General features: G+C 38.9%; 1 protein-coding gene and 1 non-coding gene across 2 annotated transcripts; both read left to right on the top strand.

Annotated features, from left to right (window-relative positions):
* On the top strand, positions 1-18,625 carry SLC46A3 (solute carrier family 46 member 3). The gene is made up of 7 exons (NM_001132006.1): positions 1-186; positions 660-872; positions 5,121-5,991; positions 7,827-7,910; positions 14,589-14,745; positions 17,125-17,205; positions 17,748-18,625. Exons 2-7 carry the CDS (start codon positions 684-686, stop codon positions 17,755-17,757), a joined length of 1,392 nt encoding a protein of 463 aa, NP_001125478.1. The 5' UTR covers positions 1-186; positions 660-683; the 3' UTR covers positions 17,758-18,625.
* On the top strand, positions 14,881-14,986 carry LOC112128624 (U6 spliceosomal RNA). Its single transcript, XR_002911118.2, has one exon. It is a non-coding gene; the product is annotated as a U6 spliceosomal RNA (small nuclear RNA).
* Positions 18,626-23,262: the final 4,637 nt, after the last annotated feature.

Raw genomic sequence — 23,262 nt, 5'->3', positions numbered from 1 at the left:
AAAGTACCCTCCCCACCCCAGCGCCGGCCGCGTAGTCCGAGGTTACTGTCCCCGACGCGTCCTCTGTTGCCCCAGTCCAGAGGCTGCCCTTGAACCCGGGCGCGCACGAGCGCAGGGCATCCGAGGCGACAGCCCCTGGCACGGCCCGACCTGCACCCAGCCTGGCAGGAAGACTGTAATCGTGGGGTGAGTTAAAAATAAGGCCCTTTCGATTGGGAGCTGCTTTTTAAAACGCCCCCTCCCTGTCCGTTGTTAATACGCAGCAAAATAACAATAACAATTGTGCAACTGTCGCTTCCCAAAAGGAACCTCATTGTTGAACTTATGAAAAACCAGCTGGCAATATACAGTGTGGGAACTGTACTGTGATCATTGGCTAACCAAGATGGGTGACAATTTATGATTTCAAAGACTCAAAGGCGGCTTGAGTCCTACAATGTCCTAATCATAAAAATGGAAAGCATGGCAGCCTCAGGTTGTTACAGAGTACTCTACTCCAAAGTAAAAGTTATTCTCTGAGAAAGTGCTTACTGCCTTTTCTGTTCTCTAGTTCGCTTGTTTAAACATTTACTTCACAAAATTGCTCAAACTTCCCCATCTTTGAATATCTAGCCTCTAGGATGAGACAGATGATCTTTCTCCGTTTTCACTTTTTATAGAATACAGGTACCTACCCAGGCAATATGAAGATTTTATTTGTAGAACCTGCCATTTTCCTTAGTGCATTTGCTATGACTTTGACCAGTCCACTGACAACGCAATATGTTTATCGGAGAATATGGGAAGAAACTGGCAACTACACTTTTTCATCTGATAGCAATATTTCTGAGTGTGAAAAAAACAAAAGCAGCCCAATTTTTGCATTCCAGGAGGTAAGAAATTACAATATCCATAGTATTTAATAAAATGGGAATGTGTATCGGGTTTTTGAGTCAAAGAGGACCCTGAACTCATCATCCATTGCTCTCTCTAGGGCGGCCATCAAAGTCCTAAATCCCAAACCTAATGGCCTTTACTGGGATCTCACCTTATTTGAAGTTTCCTGACACCTTTCAAATCTGCCTCTTCTTCTTAAAACACCCTCCTGCTCTGTGACACTAGCTCTTCTCCTTTCTCTCGGAAAATTTCACCACAGTGTCATCTCCTCTGTGGCTGTCTCCTTGCTTTGTCCTAAAAAAAAAAAAAAAAAAAAAAAATCTGAAAATTGGGGCAGGGCAGGCTGGAATGAGCTACTTGGTGGACAGGGGTGGCAGAAACATGGTGTTTCTGTCTCTCACTTGCTCTCTTCTTCCCCAATCCTTTTACTGTTTCTGCCTGTCCCAGCTTTCAGGGACTCTAGAAAGTGGCCCATCACTGAAGATTGTGGGCCAGTGTCTGTCATAGGGTGGGTGGGGGAGCATTTATTATTTGGTGGTGGTATCAAATCAGCCTTGGATCTCATGTGTTGAGGAGCAGCTGTGTGGGGACATCTGGAGTGGGAAGTACCCACCGTTGACACCGAAGATGTTTAGCCAGATATTAAGGAGGCTTTATTCCTCCCTCTCCAGCAACCTCCCCAGTTTTTTGTGTGTGTAAAACAGGAGGCACTTCACCATCCTCCTGGTCCCTTGGGCAGTTTTTGACAAAAGTCTACCATTTCAAAATGCAAAGAGATAGTATCCAGGTTTGGAAATTTTTTTCTTTTTTTTTTTCTACAATGCCACAAAAACCAATCACACCTGTAAACTCTAAACTCCTCTTCTCGGGGATATTTTGTGATTGTAAAGGAGTGGTGCTGCCTTCCCAGTGAAAGATGAAATGAATTAAAAGGAATTGAGTCACCTCCTGCTGGCTCTGTGAGTCTCTGTGACTGGGAGAAGAGCCTGAGAAGGAGGAAATGGCAAACCGCCCCAGAGGCAAGGTTCTAGCACTTCCCGAGGTGTCAGGTGGAACCTTGCTGGGGTGAGGCTAGGCAATTTGGCACAACCCCTAATCTTACTCATTTCCTCATTCCCATGGGAAACGTTTTCTTGGAAGTGATTATTTCTGAGCAGCCTGGAAGACATCAAGGTTCTGGCGTAGAGTAAGGTCATAAAAAAGAAGGGCCCTGGGTCTCACCCAGCGGTCTTATCTCCCTTCAAGAATGTCTCCTATGTCATTCCTGGGAGTCAGAAGCTTCGATCGGCTCACAGTTTCTTTTTTTAAGTGTTTATTCATGCATTAAACAAATGTTTATCACACCTTATCCTGTGGTGACAAGGATAAGCAAAACGGCTCTGAACCCGAGAAGCCCAGAGTCTCTCTAGGTTGAGAAAAACACACATAAACAGAATAGAGTTTAACAAATCCTCTTAGTTTCAAAGTTGGGGTCCTACAGCAGGGATGTTCTTCAGATTTCGGCTCTGGAGACATTTGTTAACATACATACTTGAATCCCATCCTGGAACCTCTAACACAGTGTTTTTTAATCTTGACTGGACATTGGAATCACCTGAAGTGTTTTTTATTTTATTTTATTATGTATTTATGCGTGTATGGTACTTTTTGAGACAGGGTCTCATTCTGCTGCCCACGCTGGAGTGGAGTGGCGTGGTAATAGCTCGCTGCAACTTTGAACTCGTAGGCTCAAGGGATCCTCTCACCTCAGCCTCCTGAGTAGCTGGGACTACAGGCACGTGCCACTACACTCAGCTAATTTTTGATTTTTTTTTTTTTTTGTAGAGACAGGGTCTTGCGCTGTTTCCCAGGCTGGCCTTGAATTCCTGGCCTCAAGTGAGTCTCCTGCCTGGGCGTCTCAAAGTGTTGGGATTACAGGCGTGAGCCACCATGCCTGGCCTTATTTTATTTTTTTAATTGACAAATAATCATTGTACATATTCATGGAGTATACAGTGGTGTTTTGATACATACAATGTATAGTGATCAGATCAGGCTAATTAGCATATCCATCAACTCAGACATCTCTCATTTCTTTGTGTTGGGAACATTCAATATCCTCCTTCTTGCTATTTGAAACTATATAATGTATTACTGTTAACTGTAGTCACCCTGTTGTGCTACAGAACACTACAGAACTTATTCCTCCTGTCTAGCTGTAATTTTGTATCCTTTAACAAATCTCTCCTTATAGGCTCATCAATGTCTGTATTTGATTCTGTGCTTTCTTTTGGCTGACCCGTAGGAGCAGGCCCCCTGGTTGCAGTGGGAGGGACCAGGGAGGAGAGGACTAGAATGTCTGGGAAAGTCTGCTGCTCTTGCCCTCTTGGAGTGAGGGAAGACGCGCCTTGGTCCAGCCAACTTGGTGGCTTCTGCAACCGTACAGGGGTCAAGTGTTGGCCCACCTCCAGCCTGGCCCAGCTGCTGAGAGCCCCCTACTGCCCAGAGCAGTGGTCTCATGTCAAAGATTTTTGCCAAATTTTCAAATTGACTTTTTCATTTATTGTTTCTTAATTGGATTAATATTCAAGAGAACCTACTACTCTAGATCCCTTCCCTTAAAGTTGGTGCTCTTAGACCTCTGGGAACCAGAAACCACCCCTACCCTCACCTGCCACCCACGCTGGAGTGGTGGCCTACTCTTTGTTTGCTCCTTAGGACAAAGGAACATTTTTGTTTCCCAGGAGGCACCACCATCACCTTCAGTGATTCATTCAATGACTAAAAAAGGTTTAAATCTGTTTTTTAAATCAGCTTAGCATTTCCCAGTATACAAATGGCACACACTTTTTATATTGACTTTGGAAAATACAGAGAAATGGCAAGCAAAAAGTGTTTTAAGATCATGTAAAATTCCTTCCATCAAATAACTAGTGTAATGACTGACACATCTTCCAATCTGTGTGTGTATGTCATCTGTCATTGTCATTTTGGTCCTTGGAAGTTGAGTTTATCTTACTCCTCGGGTCATGACATACTACCACCTTTATTTACTTTTTATTTTTATTTATTTGAGATGGAGTCTCACTCTATCACCCAGGCTGGAGTGCAATGGCACAATCTCAGCTCACTGCAACCTCTGCCTCCCAGGTTCAAGCAGTTCTTCTGCCTCAGCCTCTCAAGTAGCGGAGACTACAGGCGTACGCCACCACGCCCGGCTAATTTTTTTTATTTTTAGTAGAGATAGGGTTTTGCCATGTTGGCCAGGCTGGTCTCGAACTCCTGACCTCAAGTAATCCACCCACCTCGGCCTCCCAAAGTGCTAGGATTACAGGCATGAGCCACCATGCCTGGCCTAATTTTTTAAAATTTATTTTTAGAGACAGGGTCTCGCTATGTTGCCCAGGCTGGTCTCAAATTCCTGGGCACAAGTGATGCTCCCACCTCGGCCTCCCACAGTGCTGGGATTATAAACGTAAGCCACCACACTCAGCCACGGTATGCTACCATCTGTAGACAGTGTAAGGCTCCTCTTTCAATTTTATCTTAAATTCTTTTATTTAGTAAATAAAGGAATATGTTTCTCACTAATCTATCTGTGAAGACATAGGTTAAAAAAAAATAAGGGCAACAGCCAAGCTCTCCCTAAATAAAGGCTATTTTTTTTTTTTTTTTTTGTATTTTTTGGTAGAGACAGTTTTACCATGTTGGCCAAGCTGGTCTCAAACTCCTGACCTCAAGTGATCTTCCTGCCTCGGCCTCCCAAAATATGAGGATTACAGGCATAAGCCACCATGCCCGACCAAAATCTGAAACTTTTTGATCACCACATTTTGCCACAAGTGTAAAATTCCACACACAAGTAGTCAATGGCAACTGTTTTATGCATAAAATTGTTTAAAATATTGTATAAAATTACCTTCAGGCTATATGTATGAGGTATATACGAAACATAAATGAATTTTGTGTTTAAATGTGAGTCCCATCCACGAGGTATCTCATTATATACATGCAAATATCCCAAAGTCTGAAAAAATCCAAAATCTGAAATACTTCTGGTCTCAAGCATTTCAGATAAGGGATACTCAGTCTGTATTGCTTTATAAACTGGATGAAAATGTAAGCTCTATTAGTCCTGCCCATCCACCAGAGATTCCCCACCCATAACCTACTGGCCACAGGGAAAAAAGCATATGCACCATGATATTTTTATACACTTGCGTTAACTACTGTAAACACATTGTCTTCTTTAAATTTCTTTGCAGGAAGTTCAGAAAAAAGTGTCACGTTTTAATCTGCAGATGGACATAAGTGGATTAATTCCTGGTCTAGTGTCTACATTCATACTTTTGTCTATTAGTGATCACTATGGACGAAAATTCCCTATGATTTTGTCTTCTGTTGGTGCTCTTGCAACCAGCGTTTGGCTCTGTTTGCTTTGCTATTTTGCCTTTCCATTCCAGCTTTTGATTGCATCTACCTTCATTGGTGCATTTTGTGGCAATTATACCACATTTTGGGGAGCTTGCTTTGCCTATATAGTTGATCAGTGTAAAGAACACAAACAAAAAACAATTCGAATAGCTGTCATTGACTTTCTGCTTGGACTTGTTACTGGACTAACAGGACTGTCATCTGGCTATTTTATTAGAGAGCTAGGTTTTGGATGGTCGTTTCTAATTATTGCTGCGTCTCTTGCTGTTAATTTGATCTATATTTTATTTTTTCTCGGAGATCCAGTGAAAGAGTGTTCATCTCAGAATGTTACTATGTCATGTAGTGAAGGCTTCAAAAACCTATTTTACCGAACTTACATGCTTTTTAAAAATGCTTCTGGTAAGAGACGATTTTTACTCTGTTTGTTACTTTTTACAACAATCACTTATTTTTTTGTGGTAATAGGCATTGCCCCAATTTTTATCCTTTATGAATTGGATTCACCACTCTGCTGGAATGAAGTTTTTATAGGTTATGGATCAGCTTTGGGTAGTGCCTCTTTTTTGACTAGTTTCCTAGGAATATGGCTTTTTTCTTATTGTATGGAAGATATTCATATGGCCTTCATTGGGATTTTTACCACGATGACAGGAATGGTTATGACCGCGTTTGCCAGTACAACACTGATGATGTTTTTAGGTGAGTTCCAAGTGTAGCTTTAGAACTAACTATGTATTTGATATTCATATAAAATGAATTTAGTCTACTGGGGGAGAAACTTTAATATAAAGCCCTCTGTTTAAGCCATTCTAGTTCAATTAAAGGGTAATAGCTAGTTTGCCAGGAGTCAATAAGCCGAAAGCCAAATTCGCTTTAAAAATCTAATTCACTGAATAACCACAATTTCCCAAATTTGTATATTTGCCTCAAAATTGTTTTGAGGAACATTCTTCATATGAATCAGTTCTTCAGTATAGCTTTCATTAAAGTGAAAATTTCTTAAAATGCTGCTAATAAGACTACTTTCCATAAAAATATTTAGGACAATGATATAAAGTATACTAAAAATACTTATAAGAAAAAAACTATATCAATTTAATATATTCAAGAACAAATTTTTTAAAGACAGGTTTTGCAAATTGATCTTTCAGCAAATTGGCCATTTCATAAATTGATTTTTGATGAATTGCTGGTTGGCAAATTAGACTGCTTCCTTAACTACCTACCTCATAACTGTTTTTGCAGGATTCAAATGAGATACTGCATTGAAAAAGGCTATGGAACTATAAAATGAGACTCTGGGAAAGGTCCAATTTACTCTTTTCTCTAATAAAGGTGTTAACCCCTTACTATCTTGCAGGGAAGCAGTGTGACCAAACAGAATTGGGCCTAACTTCCATCTATAGTACTAGATGATCTTGGGCAAGTTACTGAACTACTCTCAGCCCTCATTTTCTCATCTGTAAAATGGGCGTGGTACTACCTAATTTAGAGGATTACAGTGAACATTAGGTAGCTGTCAAGCACTCGCTTAGCACAATCCCTACCATTCAATAATGGTCAGTTTTTCTCCCTGTCTCCCTAAGAGCTGCCAAGGTCAGGTAAGTTAATCTATGTGAAAACACTTTGAGAATTGTAAAGTAGTCTGCTAATGTCATATTTCACTATTTTATGATGTAATTAAAACTACTGACTATTAAGGGTCATAACTGAAGACCAAAGGTAATTTGTGTCTATGAAGTTATTCTGCCACAAAGATGAACAGGCAAGATGATAAAGAACCAGTTTACCAATAAATAAATCAATATAATAAAGGCATGCTAACACTAAGAGTGCCAAGTCTGAAAAAAGCACAAACAAAAATGAATTAGCAGTCACAATTTGCTAAATAAGAGGTTAATATATAATTAGGAAAATAAGCAGATCAGTTTTGTTTTTTGGTTTTTTTTTTCTTTGAGACGGAGTCTCACTCTGTCGCCAGGCTGGAGTGCAGTGGCATGATCTGGGCTCACTGCAAACTCCACCTCCCAGATTCAAGTGATTCTCCTGCCTCAGCCTCCCAAGTAGCTGGGATTACAAGCATGCACCACCACGCCTGGCTGATTTTGTATTTTTAGTAAAGACAGGTTTTCTCCATGTTGGTCAGGCTGGTCTCGAACTCCCGAACTCAGGTGATCTGCCCTCCTCGGCCTCCCAAAGTGCTGGGATTACAGGTGTGAGCCACTGTGCCCGGCCAGCAGATCAGTCTTAATCGGCAGATTATATAAATAGATCTAGACCTAAAAATTACATGAACTCTTGTTCTCTGTACTGGAATAAGAATTCTAGAGTAAAGTAACCTTAAACTGACCTGTCCATAGTCTACTTTAATTCATCAAACAGAGTTCTACAATTAATTAATTCAATTTTTAGATACAATGAGTTAGGATGCTTGTAGAAAAGGAAATATTTAGACAGAGTGAAAGTGTTTCCTATTTTAAATTGGCCGTTAGCTTTCAGAATGAGCCAGTGATTTTGAATCCTTTCTCTCACAGCCAGGGTGCCGTTCCTTTTCACTATTGTGCCATTCTCTGTTCTACGGTCCATGTTGTCAAAAGTGGTTCGTTCGACTGAACAAGGTGAGTTTAATTTGCTTAAGAAATATGAATCTACCATCTTTACAAACTCAAATCTGTGTACAATCAATGTTTAATGCTTCAGAATATTCTACAGCTCTTTTTATGCATTGATCTCCTTTTGAATAAAGTGGTAAGCTCTGTGAGGAAAAGGCTTACACTCTTGCAAGGGAGCCCCTGCCTAGGGCCTTGTACTTAGAGAGCTCGCTCAGCTCTGGGCCGTGCCCTGCCCTAAGAAGAAAGGAGCTCGCAGGGCCAAGTGGGAGATGCCCACTGGGAGCTCACCACGTCTCCTTCCTTCTAGACTGAACTCTGCCCAACTGGGTCCCTGCAATTCCCAGCCCAGACAGTTCTGGGCTCATGTCCAGTAAGGGCCTGGATGATCCTCTTCCTCAGCCACCTTCTCCTGAAGGTGGACTGTGCCCAGTGTGCTCACCTGTAGACCAAGGAAGGAGCCAAGGGGTGACTCCTTATAGAGGGTGTGGCTGGACTTTGGAATCACAGGGTGGGGCTGCTCCACACCCTGTAATGACCCTTTCTGAGCAGGGTGGTGCAAGGGGTAGAGCAGAATGGGGGTGGGCTCCAGCTGGGCACCAAGGGCTGAGGGCCAGTTCACCCTGGGCTACCCTGTTCCTACGTGGAATTCTGAAAACGTCTGAGAATCCTAAGTGTGTGCGGGTCTTCTAGATCGTTCATTACAAAGGGATATTTTTCACAGTAGAAAGGCATAATATATTTTAGTTAACAGTTTGTTAGCCAGATTTCAAATAACTGACCACTTTTAAATCCTTAGAATATAATATATAGGCCTCTGATAATGTTCTTACACTGGCCCCTACAAATGTCACAGCTGGGCCTGACTCAGAGTCCTGGCAGAAAACGGGGTCCCACTCAGCTGGTTCAATCAAGAGACTTTCATGAAGGCCATTATAGAGAGTGGGCATTTTCGAGGCAGCCAGAGACATGCCCTAGATAGGAAGCAGAGAAGAAACACCATAACCTTTCTCCCCCTTCATCTTTTTAACCAAATGCAGCAGGAACTCGGGCCAGCAAGAAAGTCCAAGTCATATAATTTGTGGGGTCAGCCTCCCAAGCACAGAGCAGGGTACACAAAGTCAAACAGTTGAAGGGGCAGGCAGAGAATAACCAGGATGCAGCAAAGACAAAAATTAAATTTCCGGTGAGAACTAGTTACTAGTTAGATATCAGGCATATGGGCTTGTTCTCCTTCCCTTTTGTATCATATGAATCTTATTAGACATTGGCACTTTCTTTAATGTCATATCTTAGCCCGGTGCTGTGAATGTACTTACTTGATTTATGAATAATTCATAATTATGCTATTGTATTTTTACCAGTTTAGTCAATACTGGAGAAGGCTACATAATTCAATAAATTAAAAATATATTTCTTCTTTTACTTTCTCTCTCTTTTTTTTTTTTTTTTCTGAGACGGAGTTTTGCTCTTGCTGCCCAGGCTGGAGTGCAATGGTGTGATCTCGGCTCACTGCAACCTCTGCCTCCTGGGTTCAAGCAATTCTCCTGCCTCAGCCTCCCGAGTAGCTGGAATTACAGGCTCCTGCCACCATGCCTGGCTAATTTTTGTGTTTTTAGCAGAGACAGGGTTTCACCATATTGGCCAGGCTGGTCTCAAACTCCTGACCTCAGGTAATCAGCCCGCCTCAGCCTCCCAAAGTGCTGGGATTATAGGTGTGAGCCACTGCGCCTGGCCTCTTATTTTTCACTCATAAGATGTAGCTATATATTCACACGTCTGTTTATAGATGATGTGATGATTATTACTTTGAAAACCAGTAACGAATGGAAAAATTTATATAAACTATGTAAAAATCTATCTGCTTCTTTGGATTATGCAATAGTTTCTTAGATATGACACCAAAAGCACAAGAACAAAGGAACAAAGGAACAAAAGAACAAAGGAAAAATTGATAGATTAGACTTCATCCAAAAACTTCATTCAAAGTTTGTCCTTTGAAAAATGTTTATGTTTCAAAGGACAACATCAAGAAAGTGAGGCCAGGCGCAGTGGCTCATATGTGCAATCCCAGCACTTTGGGAGGCCAAAGCGGGTGGATGACCCGAGGTCAGGAGTTCGAGACCAGCCTGACCAACATGGTGAAACCCCGTCTCTACTAAAAATACAAAAAAAGAAAAAAAAGAAAAAAGAAAAAGAAAGAAAGTGAAATGACAACCGACAACCCACAGAATGGAAGAAGACATTTGCAAATTATATTTGTCTGAGCAGGAACTCGTATCCAGCATATTTAAGAACCCTTAAAATTCAACAACAAAAAGACAACTCAATTTAAAAATGGGCAAAGGATTTGAATAGAAGATATACAAGTGACCAATAAGCACATGAAAATGCTGGATATCATTAGCCATCAGGGAAATGCAAAGCAAAACCACAGAGTGGGCTGGGGTGGCCAAAATAAAATAGGCCATAGCAAGTGTTGATGAGGATGTGGAGAAATTGGAGCCCTCACACACTGCGAGTGGGAACATAAAATGGTGCAGCAGCTGTGCAAAGCAGTTTGGCAGTTCCTCAGAAAGTTAGTTGCCTTATGACTCAGCAATCCCTCCCCTACTTACATACCATGAGAAGTGAAAGCATATGTCCACATAAAATCTTGTTCATGGCAGCATTATTCATAATAGCCAAAAAGTGAAACCTATGCAAATGTTCATGAACTGACAAGTGGATAAACAAAATGTGGTTTATCCATCCAGCAAACTGCTCTTCTGCAATAAAAAGAAATATCGTCCTGTTACATGCCATAACATGGATGAACTATGAAATGATTACGCCAAATTTAAGAAGCTAGTCACAAAAGGCCACATATTGTCATTTAAATATGATTCTGTTTACGTGAAATGTGCAGAATAGGCAAATCCATACAGACAGAAATTCGATTAGGGCTTGACTGGGGCTGGGGAAGGGGAATGACTACTTATGGGTACACAGTTTCTTTTCGGGGTGATGAAAATGTTCCACAGATAGTGGTGATGGTTGCACAAATCTGTAACATACTAAGAACCACTGAATTGCAGACTTTAAAAGGGTGAGGTTTGTGGGATGTTAATTATATCCCAATAAAGCTGTTGGGGAAAAAAGTTTACCTGCTTTGACTTAGAGCTAAAATAGAGCTGTCAAGATGTATAGTTTATTTTTGTTTATATTTGGTTTAGTTTATAAAGGCTTTTTAAAAATTTTTTTATTATACTTTAAGTTCTAGGGTACATGTGCACAACGTGCAGGTTTATTACATATGTATACATGCGCCATGTTGGTGTGCCGCACCCATTAACTCGTCATTCACATTAGGTATATCTCCTAATGCTTTCCCTCCCCCCTCCCCCAACCCCACCACAGGTCCCAGTATATGATGTTCCCCTTCCTGTGTCCATGTGTTCTCATTGTTCAATTCCCACCTGTGAGTGAGAACATGTGGTGTTTGGTTTTTTGTTCTTGCGATAGTTTGCTGAGAATGATGGTTTCCAGCTTCATCCATGTCCCTACAAAGGACATGAACTCCTCCTTTTGTATGGCTGCATAGTATTCCATGGTGTATATGTGCCACATTTTCTTAATCCAGTCTATCATTATTGGACATTTGGGTTGGTTCCAAGTCTTTGCTATTGTGAACGGTGCCGCAATAAACATATGTGTGCATGTGCCTTTATAGCAGCATGTTTTATAATCCTTTGGGTATATACCCAGTAATGGGATGGCTGGGTCAAATGGTATTTCTAGTTCTAGATCCTTGAGGAATCACCACATTGTTTTCCACAATGGTTGAACTAGTTTACAGTCCCACCAACAGTGTAAAAGTGTTCCTATTTCTCCACATCCTCTCCAGCACCTGTTGTTTCCTGACTTTTTAATGATCGCCATTCTAACTGGTGTGAGATGGTATCTCATTGTGGTTTTGATTTTCATTTCTCTGATGGCCAGTGAGGATGAGCATTTTTTCATGTGTCTGTTGGCTGCATAAATGTCTTCTTTTGAGAAGTGTCTGTTCATATCCTTATAAAGGCTTTTAAAAAGTCATCTCCGCCAGGTGCAGTGGCTCACATCTGTAATCCCAGCACTTTGGGAGGCCAAGATGGGAGGATTACTTGAGGCCAGGAGTTCAAAAGCAGTGTGGGCAACAGAGGGAGGCTCTAGCTCTACGAAAAATAAAAATAAAAATAAAAAAGTCATATCATACTGTTAAATATAGTAATATTTTAAAATGTTTACATTTTGGCATTTCTTATTTTGAATTACGGTAACTGAATTGTGACTTCATTATTCTAAGATGCTTACTTTGTTCTTAACTGCAAACTAAACAATCTTTTGGATGATGTCAACATTTCTATAACTAAATGTATTCCCATCCTTCATTATTATTTAAATTGGCCATTTTGTGAAAATATTAGGCACTTTAAATAATCAGAGGAGTGGGGAAATACTGCCGAAGTTTTCAGGTGGCTCTCATTATTTCTATTATCTTAAATAAGAAAGGTAAGAAAGTGGAATTCTGGTAATTATTTTGAAATCTCTGCGCTCTGCACCACTGTGAACTCATAGCTGAAGCTGCCTTGGACTATTTTACCTGGGCATCACCCATATACTCCTTGTTATTATAAATTGGGATACAGTAAAACAGACTTGATTTTTGAGGTCTATTGCATTAAAAAAAAACAATTTAGAAGATGAACTCAGTTGTATTTATCCTTTAATCCTGTTTTATCTCTGGCAACTATTAAACAAGTTGAACTGCTCAGAGAAGTTGGGCAATAAGCTAAAGCTACTTCATAATAGTATGGTTCCATCAGAACAGATGGTGCAGTGTCTGACCTATTTACCATCAAGAACAGATTAAAACTCTTACATAATAGAACTAGTACTGTGCAGTCTGTTTTCCATAGCACTATTCCTGGCTGCAGCAAGAGATCAGAAATAAAAGAAAATAATGTAGTTAGACAAGTAGAAGAACATCCTTCCAATTAAACTGACTTAATGTATTATCATAAATCATGGAGGCAGTAAGTCTGCATGCTACTTGATGACTGGTAAATGGGATCCTGAATTAAGCTTTTATTCATTCATTTGACAAATATTTATTAAACGTCTGCCATGCACCAGGACAGCTGAGCCCTAGGGATACAGCTGTGAGCAAGGCAGATGTGCGAGGCAGATTGACAAAGCTTTCATTTTAGTCAAAAGAAGACACGTAAGTGAGCACACGATATTTTGCAGAGATAGACGTATGTTTTATGAATGTATGTCCTATCATTCAATGAATAATTTGAAGCAATATATGAGAATATGTACAATAAAATGAAAAAGTTTAAATAGATAAAAATCAATACACAGTCTAAAAGATGAAGACCATGGGGAAAATTAGAATATACACATAAGCCATATCTAACTTTGAAAGAGAACCCTCAAGCTTGGCCATTTCCTTCCTATCAGTCCAAGCAAACACAATTATTTACATGATTTGTATTGTCAATTAGAAAATGCATTGCAGTTTTTCATGGAAAAGTAAACTTGGCAAAGTAGGGAACAAGCATAGTGGCTTGTTGACAAAATCTGCAGAAAGCAGAAGCTACATATATAGGAACTGAGACCAAGAAAGCCAGGTCAATCTGACTGAAAATGGTCATGAAATTTTATATCTGATGATGAGCAATTTGACAAAGAGGAAGAAAAGCACATGAAGATGGCCAGCCTGTCTTTTGGAAGTTTAACTCTTCAGTTGACATGGTCTTGGATTCCAGACAAAACTAAACATAGATAGAATACTGTCTGTTTCTCTCTGATTGTGAGCTTGTACTGACCGTGCAGACTTCATGAGCAATGCTGAGTGGCCTACCCTTGACCAACTTTGGTGTATAGCAAGTGTGACCATAGCAGAATCCCCACTCTTCATCTTGTAAGGCACCTTAGGGCAGAGGCAGTTGCAAGCAATAAGGTGGAAACATATGTTTTAAAGAATCACTTAACATTCAACTGTGGCATAAACCTTCACTAGAGCACAAGATGGTTCATTTCATGAGTCAAACATGCAGAATCTAGTAGTGATGGGATTTTTTGGTGACTTTGAAGAGGGATAAAATTCCAGTTGCAGAATGTATAAGAATCTCCTCTCTTTGTCTGCAGCTGTCACTTGCCAGTCTGAGGAACAGATAAGAAGGTTTTCTTTACCTTTCAAAAGGCTCTTGCAGGAAGCATTGCTTGTTAGCAGCCATCCTGTGCTTTCAGGTGTCACAGATTAGCACGGGGACGGAGGGTGGGAGACAGCATCCTGAAGAGCAGAGGTAGATGTGGCTTTGCCTGGGGCTGTGGCAGAGAGGAGAGACATGCAGTTATCAAAAGAGTCAGCTGCACTGTCTTTTTAGCTTTGCCCTGTGGACACTGGAACTCAGCTATTTGGAGTTTCCAACATCTCTCACATCAGGTCCAAGGAGAACCTTTCCCTTAGTTTCCTCAGCTGCCGAATGGGCTGCTGACTTCTCAGGGACTTTGAGGGAATAACTTTCATTTCATTCACCAAGCAGTGCCCTCATGTTTACTGTTTTCAATGAGTAACAGTTGTCTCCATTAGTTTGTGTTTGTTGTTTTGTAATTCTGCCTTTTCTTTTTCTCTCTCTATATCCCTACCCCAAACAGGTATCCTGTTTGCTTGTATTGCTTTCTTAGAAACACTTGGAGGAGTCACTGCAGTTTCTACTTTTAATGGAATTTACTCAGCCACTGTTGCTTGGTACCCTGGCTTCACTTTCCTGCTGTCTGCTGGTCTGTTACTACTTCCAGCCATCAGTCTATGGTATGCCATTATGTTTAATCATTTTATCAGAGGGTATATGGATTAAGTGAATTCCCTAACCTCACCAGTAAATTACATAGATCTGTTGAAATTTTGCCTCAGAATGTGCTTTTCTCAAGAACTTTTAGACATGAAGTGCTTGCTTCAGCAGCATATATACAAAATTGGAATGATACAATGAAGACTGGCATGCTCCCTGTGTAACGATGACAGGAAAATTCATGAAGTGTTTCATATTTTAATAAAATAAATTTTTTTAATTAAAAAAAAGAGAGCCGGTCATGGTGGTGTATGCCTGAAGTCCCAGCTAGTCAGGAGACTGAGATGGGAAGATGATTTTGAGCCCAGGTGTTTGAGACCAGCCTGGACAACATAGCTAGACCCCCATCTCATTAAAATAAATAAAAATATGTGAAAGCATCTGTCAATAATTTTAGGAGACTTAGGAAGAAAAGGAGAGTGACATGGGTGAAGAACTAAAAGAAAGATTGTGTTCGTTATAACTCCCCACCTTTAAACCATTGATTAAATTAGCATCTAAGATTAGAGATGTATACCTTTAAACTATGATTTCCCAGAGTGCAATATCCCCTGATGGTCAAAGATTGCTGTAATGAGATTGACTTTCACATGGATTCTTGTATAAATGACAAAAGCAGATAGGATGTGCTGACTATTGAGTTCTCTTTCCAGAGCTGGCTTGTTTAATGACTTTGTCTTGTTTTAATGACTTGTTTAAACTTTAATGTTTAAATGTTTTTAAATTTAAATATTAAAATTAAAGAAGCACAAAATTCCATTTATGAATAGTACATATAATGGATAGATCAGAAGCATAAATATAAAAGCAATATTTATGCCTTCTTTTTGTTTTCTATTTAACAAAATATGTGAGCCAACTAGATGAATGAATGATTGCTGAAATGTCCAAGCAAATTTATTTGACACATTAATGAAGAGCTCATTAATCTGTTTCTGCTGAGCTCTGTGCATTTCATGTGGCTGATAGCATAGCACGGTGACGGGAATCAAGGCAATGGGGGCACAAGAAGCCAGGCCTTCTCTGCGTTCTCCTGAGCACTTTGGGGTAAGGCTCTGAGTTAGGGAGGAAAGTACCTATAAGCACAGGTGTTAAGCATCCTGCCAAGATGGCAAACTCCTTAAAGGGCTGGCTCATGTCTTACTCATAGTAGGAGCTCAGTACTTATTGTCTCTATTGAATTCTGATAACCTAGATCTGTGTCAGAGAACAACAGTATTTGCAGTTCCTCTAATTTTATGAAAAGTTATTTATACTAGTTATCTTTTTTTAAAAGAGACTATTCACCTATTGAATTAACAAAATTACCAATACATGCTGTGCTGGTAAGCACGTGAGACAACTGATCTTACACATTGTTGATAATAGTGCTATTCAGCTGTATCATAAAGCAATTCATGAATGTATCAAAAGCTCTTTTTTTCAAAGTTCATAGTGATTGATCCAGCAATTCCTTTTAGAAACATACTCTAAAGAAATAATCAGTAATATTGTCAAAAATTGATACATAAAAACGTTAATTACAGCAAAAATATTTTAAGTGACCAAACTGTCCAACAGTGGGAGAATGTTTAAGTAAATGATGGTACAGCCATTTCATGAAAAATGACTTAACTAATAAGAATTGTAGCAGGCACCGTGGCTCACGCCTGTAATCCCAGCACTTTGGGAGGTTGAGGCAGGAGGACTGCTTGAGGCCAGGAGTTCAAGGCTAATCTGGGCAACATAGTGAGACCCCCATCTTTACAAAAAAAAAAAACAGATTTTTTTAAACAGTAGGAAAATAACATTTAAATTAAAGAAAAGAATTGCATACATGGTGAGTAGAATAATAGGTATTCTAATTTTAGTCTTCATATGTTTATAAATTCTGTTATAACAGATAGATAAAAGGCAGTTGTCCTTTTAATAATAAGATAAAAGTAGATGGGCTTCTGAGTTTTTTTATTTAACCCTACACTGCTCAATATTTTAAAAATCAAAATTACATACTGTCTTACCTCCAAATGTCCAAGCTTCTGAGCTTCAGCTATAGCTATTGAACCGGAACTTCAGTAATAGCTTCAGTTATAACTAGTTTATGTGGACTACACAGAGTTAACAATGGGACAGATGGGATATCTTAGGGGTCTAGAAGAGAAAAAAAATCATGCAGTTTTAAAATTATTTTAAGAACACCATGCATGAGTCAGCTGGATTCAAAATGCCAGGATACTCCTCCTAATAATCTGCATAATTTATTAAAAGCTATGTAACTGGGAAAAAAAAGTTGGAAAACAGATTACTTATTTAGGTATTGTCTTAATCTCAACTTTAAAATGTCTCGTTTCCTTTTATAGTGTTGTCAAGTGTACCAGCTGGAATGAGGGAAGCTATGAACTTCTTATACAAGAAGAATCCAGTGAAGATGCTTCAGACAGGTGACTGTGATTTAAACAAAAAAAAAATCTATGAATGCACATATCATATACCATGACTTCTGAAGACTACAAATGAATTCCACAATCAGTGCTTCACTGAGAACCAATTTTACCTATCTTTTCTTCTAAACTGAACAGTCAGACAGACAGCTCCTGGCTTTAGCTTCTTGTGGTACCACGCACTTTGAGCACTTTGTGCGTATCATGCAATATACTTGGAATACACAGAACAAATCTCAAATACGCCTCACTTTTAGACTTAGAAGAGAAACATTAAAACTTAAGGGTGTAAGGAGGGATCAAGAAACTTGATAAGGTCAAAAGCAATAATCTCTCTGACATATTCCAGGCTCTTATACTGAGACCAAAGAGAAATCTTTACCTCAGTTTCTTCATCAGCAGAATGGGTTTCTGGCCTCTCTCAGGGATAATTTTGAAGGCATAATGAAAATTACAATGAATCACTCATTGGTAGGAAAATAATGATATAAGTTTCAAATATGTATAATTTTACCTATACTTGGTAATGCTTTGTTTTATAGAGCCTGTTAAGCTGCTATTGATAGTCGGAGCTTATATACTGTGACTTCTGAAGACTATACACGAATTCCACAATCAGTGCTTCGTTGATACAAAACCCTTAAAAGGGAGACACTTTGAAGAATATGTATTTTTCACTTTTCTTAATATGTTTCATCAGTGACAGGCATGATAATATTTCTATATGTAATGGGTAATTGGGAAAAAATAGATTATAAATAAAATGGCTCTAAAGAAGTTAAAAAACTGAATGAACAGCTAATACTGGTATAAAGTAACTAATGTTTGGAGCCAACATTTGTTCCTTGTGTCAGTAAAAGGATATTCACATCCCATGATCCCTGGCTGAGAATTCTGCCTCTAGTCTTTCTTACCCAGCTGTTATTTATCCTTGTTCAATTATAAATACTGATAAGGGCATTTTTAAAATACATATCTTGTACTCCTTAAATTTGAATCTGTCAGCGCTGTCACTCATAGGAAAATGATCAAACAAGCAAGCCAGTCATGATTTGACCCCTTCCCATCTCATTTCTTACTGCCTTACACTCATCCTGAGGTCCACCTTGGTCTCTAAAAACACCGTGTGCTCTCATGCCTCCATGTCTTTTCACACACTGTTCCACTTGCTTTTCCTCCCACATTACATTGAAACTTTCAAGCCTCAGCCAAAACATTGCTTCTTCTGCATAGAAGCCTTCTTGACATCCCTCCTTACTCCCCAGTCCCTACAGGGCTTCCATAGCTCTTTGTGTGTACTTCAGTCCCAGCATTTTCCATCGACTTGTAATTGTTTCTGCTACCAGACAATCATCGCCTTGAGTACTGGGACAACCTTTGATTACTCATTATATCCTCAATAAATATTTGTTGAACTAAACTAAATGACTACAAAATTTTATTTTTACTTGTAAAAATCATTTAGAGCTATATATTTAATGCCTTATGAGAGTAACCACTGTTATCATGCCAATCATTAAGCCAGCCTTGCAAACAAATTGAAAAATATGCCAGCTTATACACTTTTAAAACTGATTTACAGTATCTTCATAGGTCCTTTAATACCTCCCATTTTCTAAGTTACCATGAATAATAACACAAATGCCCTAAAGTGCAACTAAATGAGTAACTTCATTGTAATCTCTTGAAAGCAGATACAATCTTCTATTTTATAGTCTTGCTTAGGGCTTTAAGGAAATCAATGATTGCTTGACTAGTGAATAGCTCTCATAATTTAATATACTAGAAATCCTTATTTCCAAGATCATTCCTTTTATGTTTAGCTAATATCTTCTAGGCTTGGGGCCCATGTAATAACTAATTCTCAGATTGACTGATACATTTTTGTTTTCCTTCCTGTCCAAGGTTCTTCCCAAACCAAAACAAAAAGCATCTTACAGTTTATAAAGTAGATATTCATTCTCCTCATTTTACAGAAGAGGAAGATAAGTCTCACAGAGATTTGGCTTGACCGTGGTTATTCAGTGCCTATCAGTATGACACATGAATGGACTTCACCCTACTGAATGAAGTCCAGCAACTTCATAGCTAGGGTTTGCAGTAACAGATTATAAACCCCAAAGCAAGAATTGTACAGGGGTAGCATGATGTACCCATCAAAAACACATTAACAAAAAACTGTACCCAACTAACTGCCTATAATTATTATCTTTTTTAAGCTTAGACAAGATGGTCTATAAACACTCTTCCAGCTCAACATTCCATGATTTTACACATCTCATCTGAACTGAAGAGGTACTGTGTAATACAGTTGAAAGGTTAACAGATGGTTTATCAGTTGAGCAAAAACTCTATTTGAGATGTAGCAAGTATATCAGGAGATTAGATTGAGGTGGCCAAGGGCAAAAATGTAGCACAAATGAACTTAGCCATCTCCAAAGTGTCTAGCCTAAGAGACAATTAGTAAATGTAGTGCTGAAGAGACTAGAGAACCGTGCAAGCTGATGGGATGGGGAACTATAGACTCAAAACAGAAATGAAAAAAAAATCTAATTTCCCATCATGTAACCCAATTATCTGAAGAAAGAATTTAATGGAAGGACTGGTCTTTATGGAGCCCAGATAAAGAGAAACCAGAGAGGAAAAAACATATTCCATGTTATCCAGCAGTGTACAAAGGGGGTTAGATTACCATATCTACTAGAAATGAAGATTCTCATCATTACAGAGGACTAGTCAATGGGATTGTCCACAGCCTGCATTGCATGGCCTCATACATCTAAATCCCTTTTCTCCACTTCCGTACTCACTAAATAATTGTGTCCAGAGTTGGTTCCTTCTGGTGGGTTGGTGGTCTCGCTGTCTTCAAGAACGGAGCCACAGACCTTCACCGTGAGTGTTACAGCTCTTAAAGATGGCATGGACCCAAGGAATGAGCAGCAGCAAGATTTATTGTGAAGAGCGAAAGAATAAAGATCCCACAGCACACAGAGGGACCGGAGGGGGTTGTGGTTGCTGGCTTGGGGGTGGCCAGCTTTTATTCCCTTATTTGTCCCCACCCATGTCCTGCTGATTGGTCCATTTTACAGAGTGCTGATTGGTCCATTTTACAGTGTGCTGATTGGTCCATTTTACAAACCTCTAGCTAGCTACAGAGCGCTGATGGTGCATTTTCACAGAGCACTGATTGGTGCATTTTACAATCCTCTTCTAAGACAGAAAAGTTCTCCAAGTCCCCACCCAACCCAGAAAGTCCAGCTGGCTTCACCTGTCATAATCTTGTAATTACTCATTCAATGCCCAAGAATCTTGACAATAGAATAGCATGGCCTGGGTTCAGTATTCTTTTAAAGACATCCCTGCATATGAGAACCATCTGAAGAATTTAAAAATAAAAATAAAATAATTAATTAGTAAAAATAAAAATCCCTGGCCTCATGTACTAGAGATTCTGCTTCAGTAGCTCTGCAGTGAGGTCTTGGAATGTATTTCTAAAACCTCCCCAGGTGACTGATACACATCCAGACCTGGAAACTACTGCCCTAGATGACTGATTTTCAACCCTAAATGCACATTAGAATAATCAGTGTTGGGGTGGGAAGTAAAATGAATACAAAACACCAAGTCTTATTCTCATTCAGTAGTTCTCAACCTGCTGAGTCAAATCACTTGGGGAGCTTTTGAAACTTCCAATGGCCTAGCCTCAGCTCAAACACATTAAATGAGAATTTCTAGGTATGACATCCAGACAGTATTTTTTTCCAAACATTCTCCAGGTGATTCCAATATGTGGCTAGAGTTGAGAATCACTACTCTAGGTCAGGGGTTAGAAACCATTTTCTGTAAAGGGCCTGAGAGTAAACAGTTTAGGCTTTGTGGATTATACAGTCTGTCACATTACTTAACTTTGCCATTGTAGCACAAAGTAACCAAAGACCATACATAAATAAATGGACACAGCTGTGTGTGATCAAGATGGGGCCTGGCCCAAATGGTTTCATTGCTAAACATTTAAGGAATAAACATGTTAGTACTACCTGCAGCTTTTCTAGAAAATAGAAGCAAGGAACACTTCCCAAATCATTTTATGAGGTCAGCGTTACCTTCATGTGAAACCAAAGAAGTTACAAGAAAAGTAAATGATGAATTTATATCCCTCATGAACGTAAATAAAAAATTCACAACAAAATATTAACAAATCAAGCAATATATTAAAAAGATTATATATACTGACCAAATGAGGTTTGTCCTGTGAATGCAAGGCTGGCTCAACATTTAAAAATTACTTAATCACTATATTAACAGAATAAAGGGAAAAAAACCCACACAATCATATCAATGGATGCAGAAAAGACATTTATCAAAGTTCAACATCCGTTTACGATAAAAATTCTCAAGAAACTAGGGATCAAACTGATAAAGGGCATCTATTTTGTTTTTTAAAAAGCTTACTGCTAATGATACTTTATGGTAAAAGGCCTGGCTGCTTTCCCTCTAAGATTGGGAATAAGGCAAGTGTATCCAGTTTCACAACTCCTATTCAACACCATACTGGAAGCCCTAGACATAAGGCAAGAGAAGGAGATAAAAGGGATATAGATTGGGAAGGAAAAAGTAAAACTGTTTATCTGCAAATAATATGACATAGAAAATTCTAAATAACCTTCATTGAGATAAAGAAACTACTAGAACTAATAAATGAATTTAGCAAGGTTGTGAAATATAAAGTCGATATGTATAAAACATTGTATTTCTGTACACTAGCAACAAACAACTGAAAAAATTAAGGTTAATACAAACCATTTAATAAAAGCATCAAAAAACATAAAATACCTAGGAATAACCTTAACAAAATATGTGCAAGACCTGTATGCTGAAAACTATAAAACACTGCTGAAATTAAAGAAGACCTAAATAAATGGAAAGAAATACGAGTTCATGGATTAGAAGACTCAACATTAAGATATGAAAGTTAATACAAAACTTCTAGAAGAAAATAACAAGAAAATCTTCATAATTTTGGGTTAAGCAAAGATTTTAGACAGGACCCCAAAGATGTAAAACACATACACATAGCTTAATTGGATTTCATCTAAATTAAAATGTTCTGCTTTGAAATACACAGTTAAGAAAATAAAAAGGAGTGGGTGCAGTGGCTCACACCTGTCATCCCAGCATGCTGAGAGGCTAATGCAGACAGATCGTTTGAGCCCAGGAGTTCAAGACCAGCCTGGGCAACATGATGAAACCCCATCTCTACAAAAAATACAAAAATTAGCAGAGCATGGTGGTGTGCACCTGTAGTCCTAGCTATATGAGAGGCTGAGGTGAGAGGATCACTTGAACCCAGGAGGTCAAGGCTGCAGTGAGCCGTGAATGTGCCAGCCTGGGCAACAGAATGAGAACTTGTCTCAAAAACAAACAAACAAAAGGTAAGAAAAGAAAAAAGAGAAAAAAAAGCAAGCTAAGACTCCAGAATATATTTGCAATACATATACCTGACAAATGCTTAATAATCAGAATATGTTAAAAACTTTTACAACTCAATGAGACAAATTTAAAAAGAGTGTGGGGAAGTGGACAAAGTATTTGAAAGGACAAGTCACACAAAAAATACAGTAATGTTCAACACCATCAGTCATCAAGGAAACGCAAATTAAAACCATAATGAGATACTACCACATATTCGCTACAGTGGCTAAAGTTTAAAAAGTGTGACGATACCAAGAGCTGATGACACTGTTAAGCAAGTGGAATGCGCATACACTTACATATGATGCAGCAGCTCTCTCCTATGTCATTTGCCCCAAGACAAATGAAAACACATGTCCATACATACAAAGGCTTGTCTATAAATGTTTACAGATGCTTCATCTATAATAGCCCCAAACTGGAAATGACCCAAATAACCTTCAATAGATGAATAAACAAAATATAAATATCCATACAATGGAATACTACTGAGCAATTTAAAAAAATTACATATTCAACAACATGAAGAGTTTTAAAAACATTATACAAAGCAAAAGAAACCAAATACAAAACAATTACATGCTG

This window comes from Pongo abelii, chromosome 14, assembly GCF_028885655.2.
Source record: "Pongo abelii isolate AG06213 chromosome 14, NHGRI_mPonAbe1-v2.0_pri, whole genome shotgun sequence".
Classification (NCBI taxonomy): Eukaryota; Metazoa; Chordata; class Mammalia; order Primates; family Hominidae; genus Pongo; species Pongo abelii.
The sequence above is the reverse complement of the archived record's forward strand: the minus strand, read 5'-3'. Positions and strand labels throughout refer to the sequence as shown.

Excerpts from the sequence above, each read along its gene's own strand:
- SLC46A3 (NM_001132006.1), top strand. The coding sequence starts at position 684 with ATGAAGATTTTATTTGTAGAACCTGCCATTTTCCTTAGTGCATTTGCT. Across the intron at positions 873-5,120 it reads CAATTTTTGCATTCCAGGAG|GAAGTTCAGAAAAAAGTGTC; the intron begins GTAAGAAATTAC and ends ATTTCTTTGCAG. Across the intron at positions 14,746-17,124 it reads CTTCCAGCCATCAGTCTATG|TGTTGTCAAGTGTACCAGCT; the intron begins GTATGCCATTAT and ends TTCCTTTTATAG.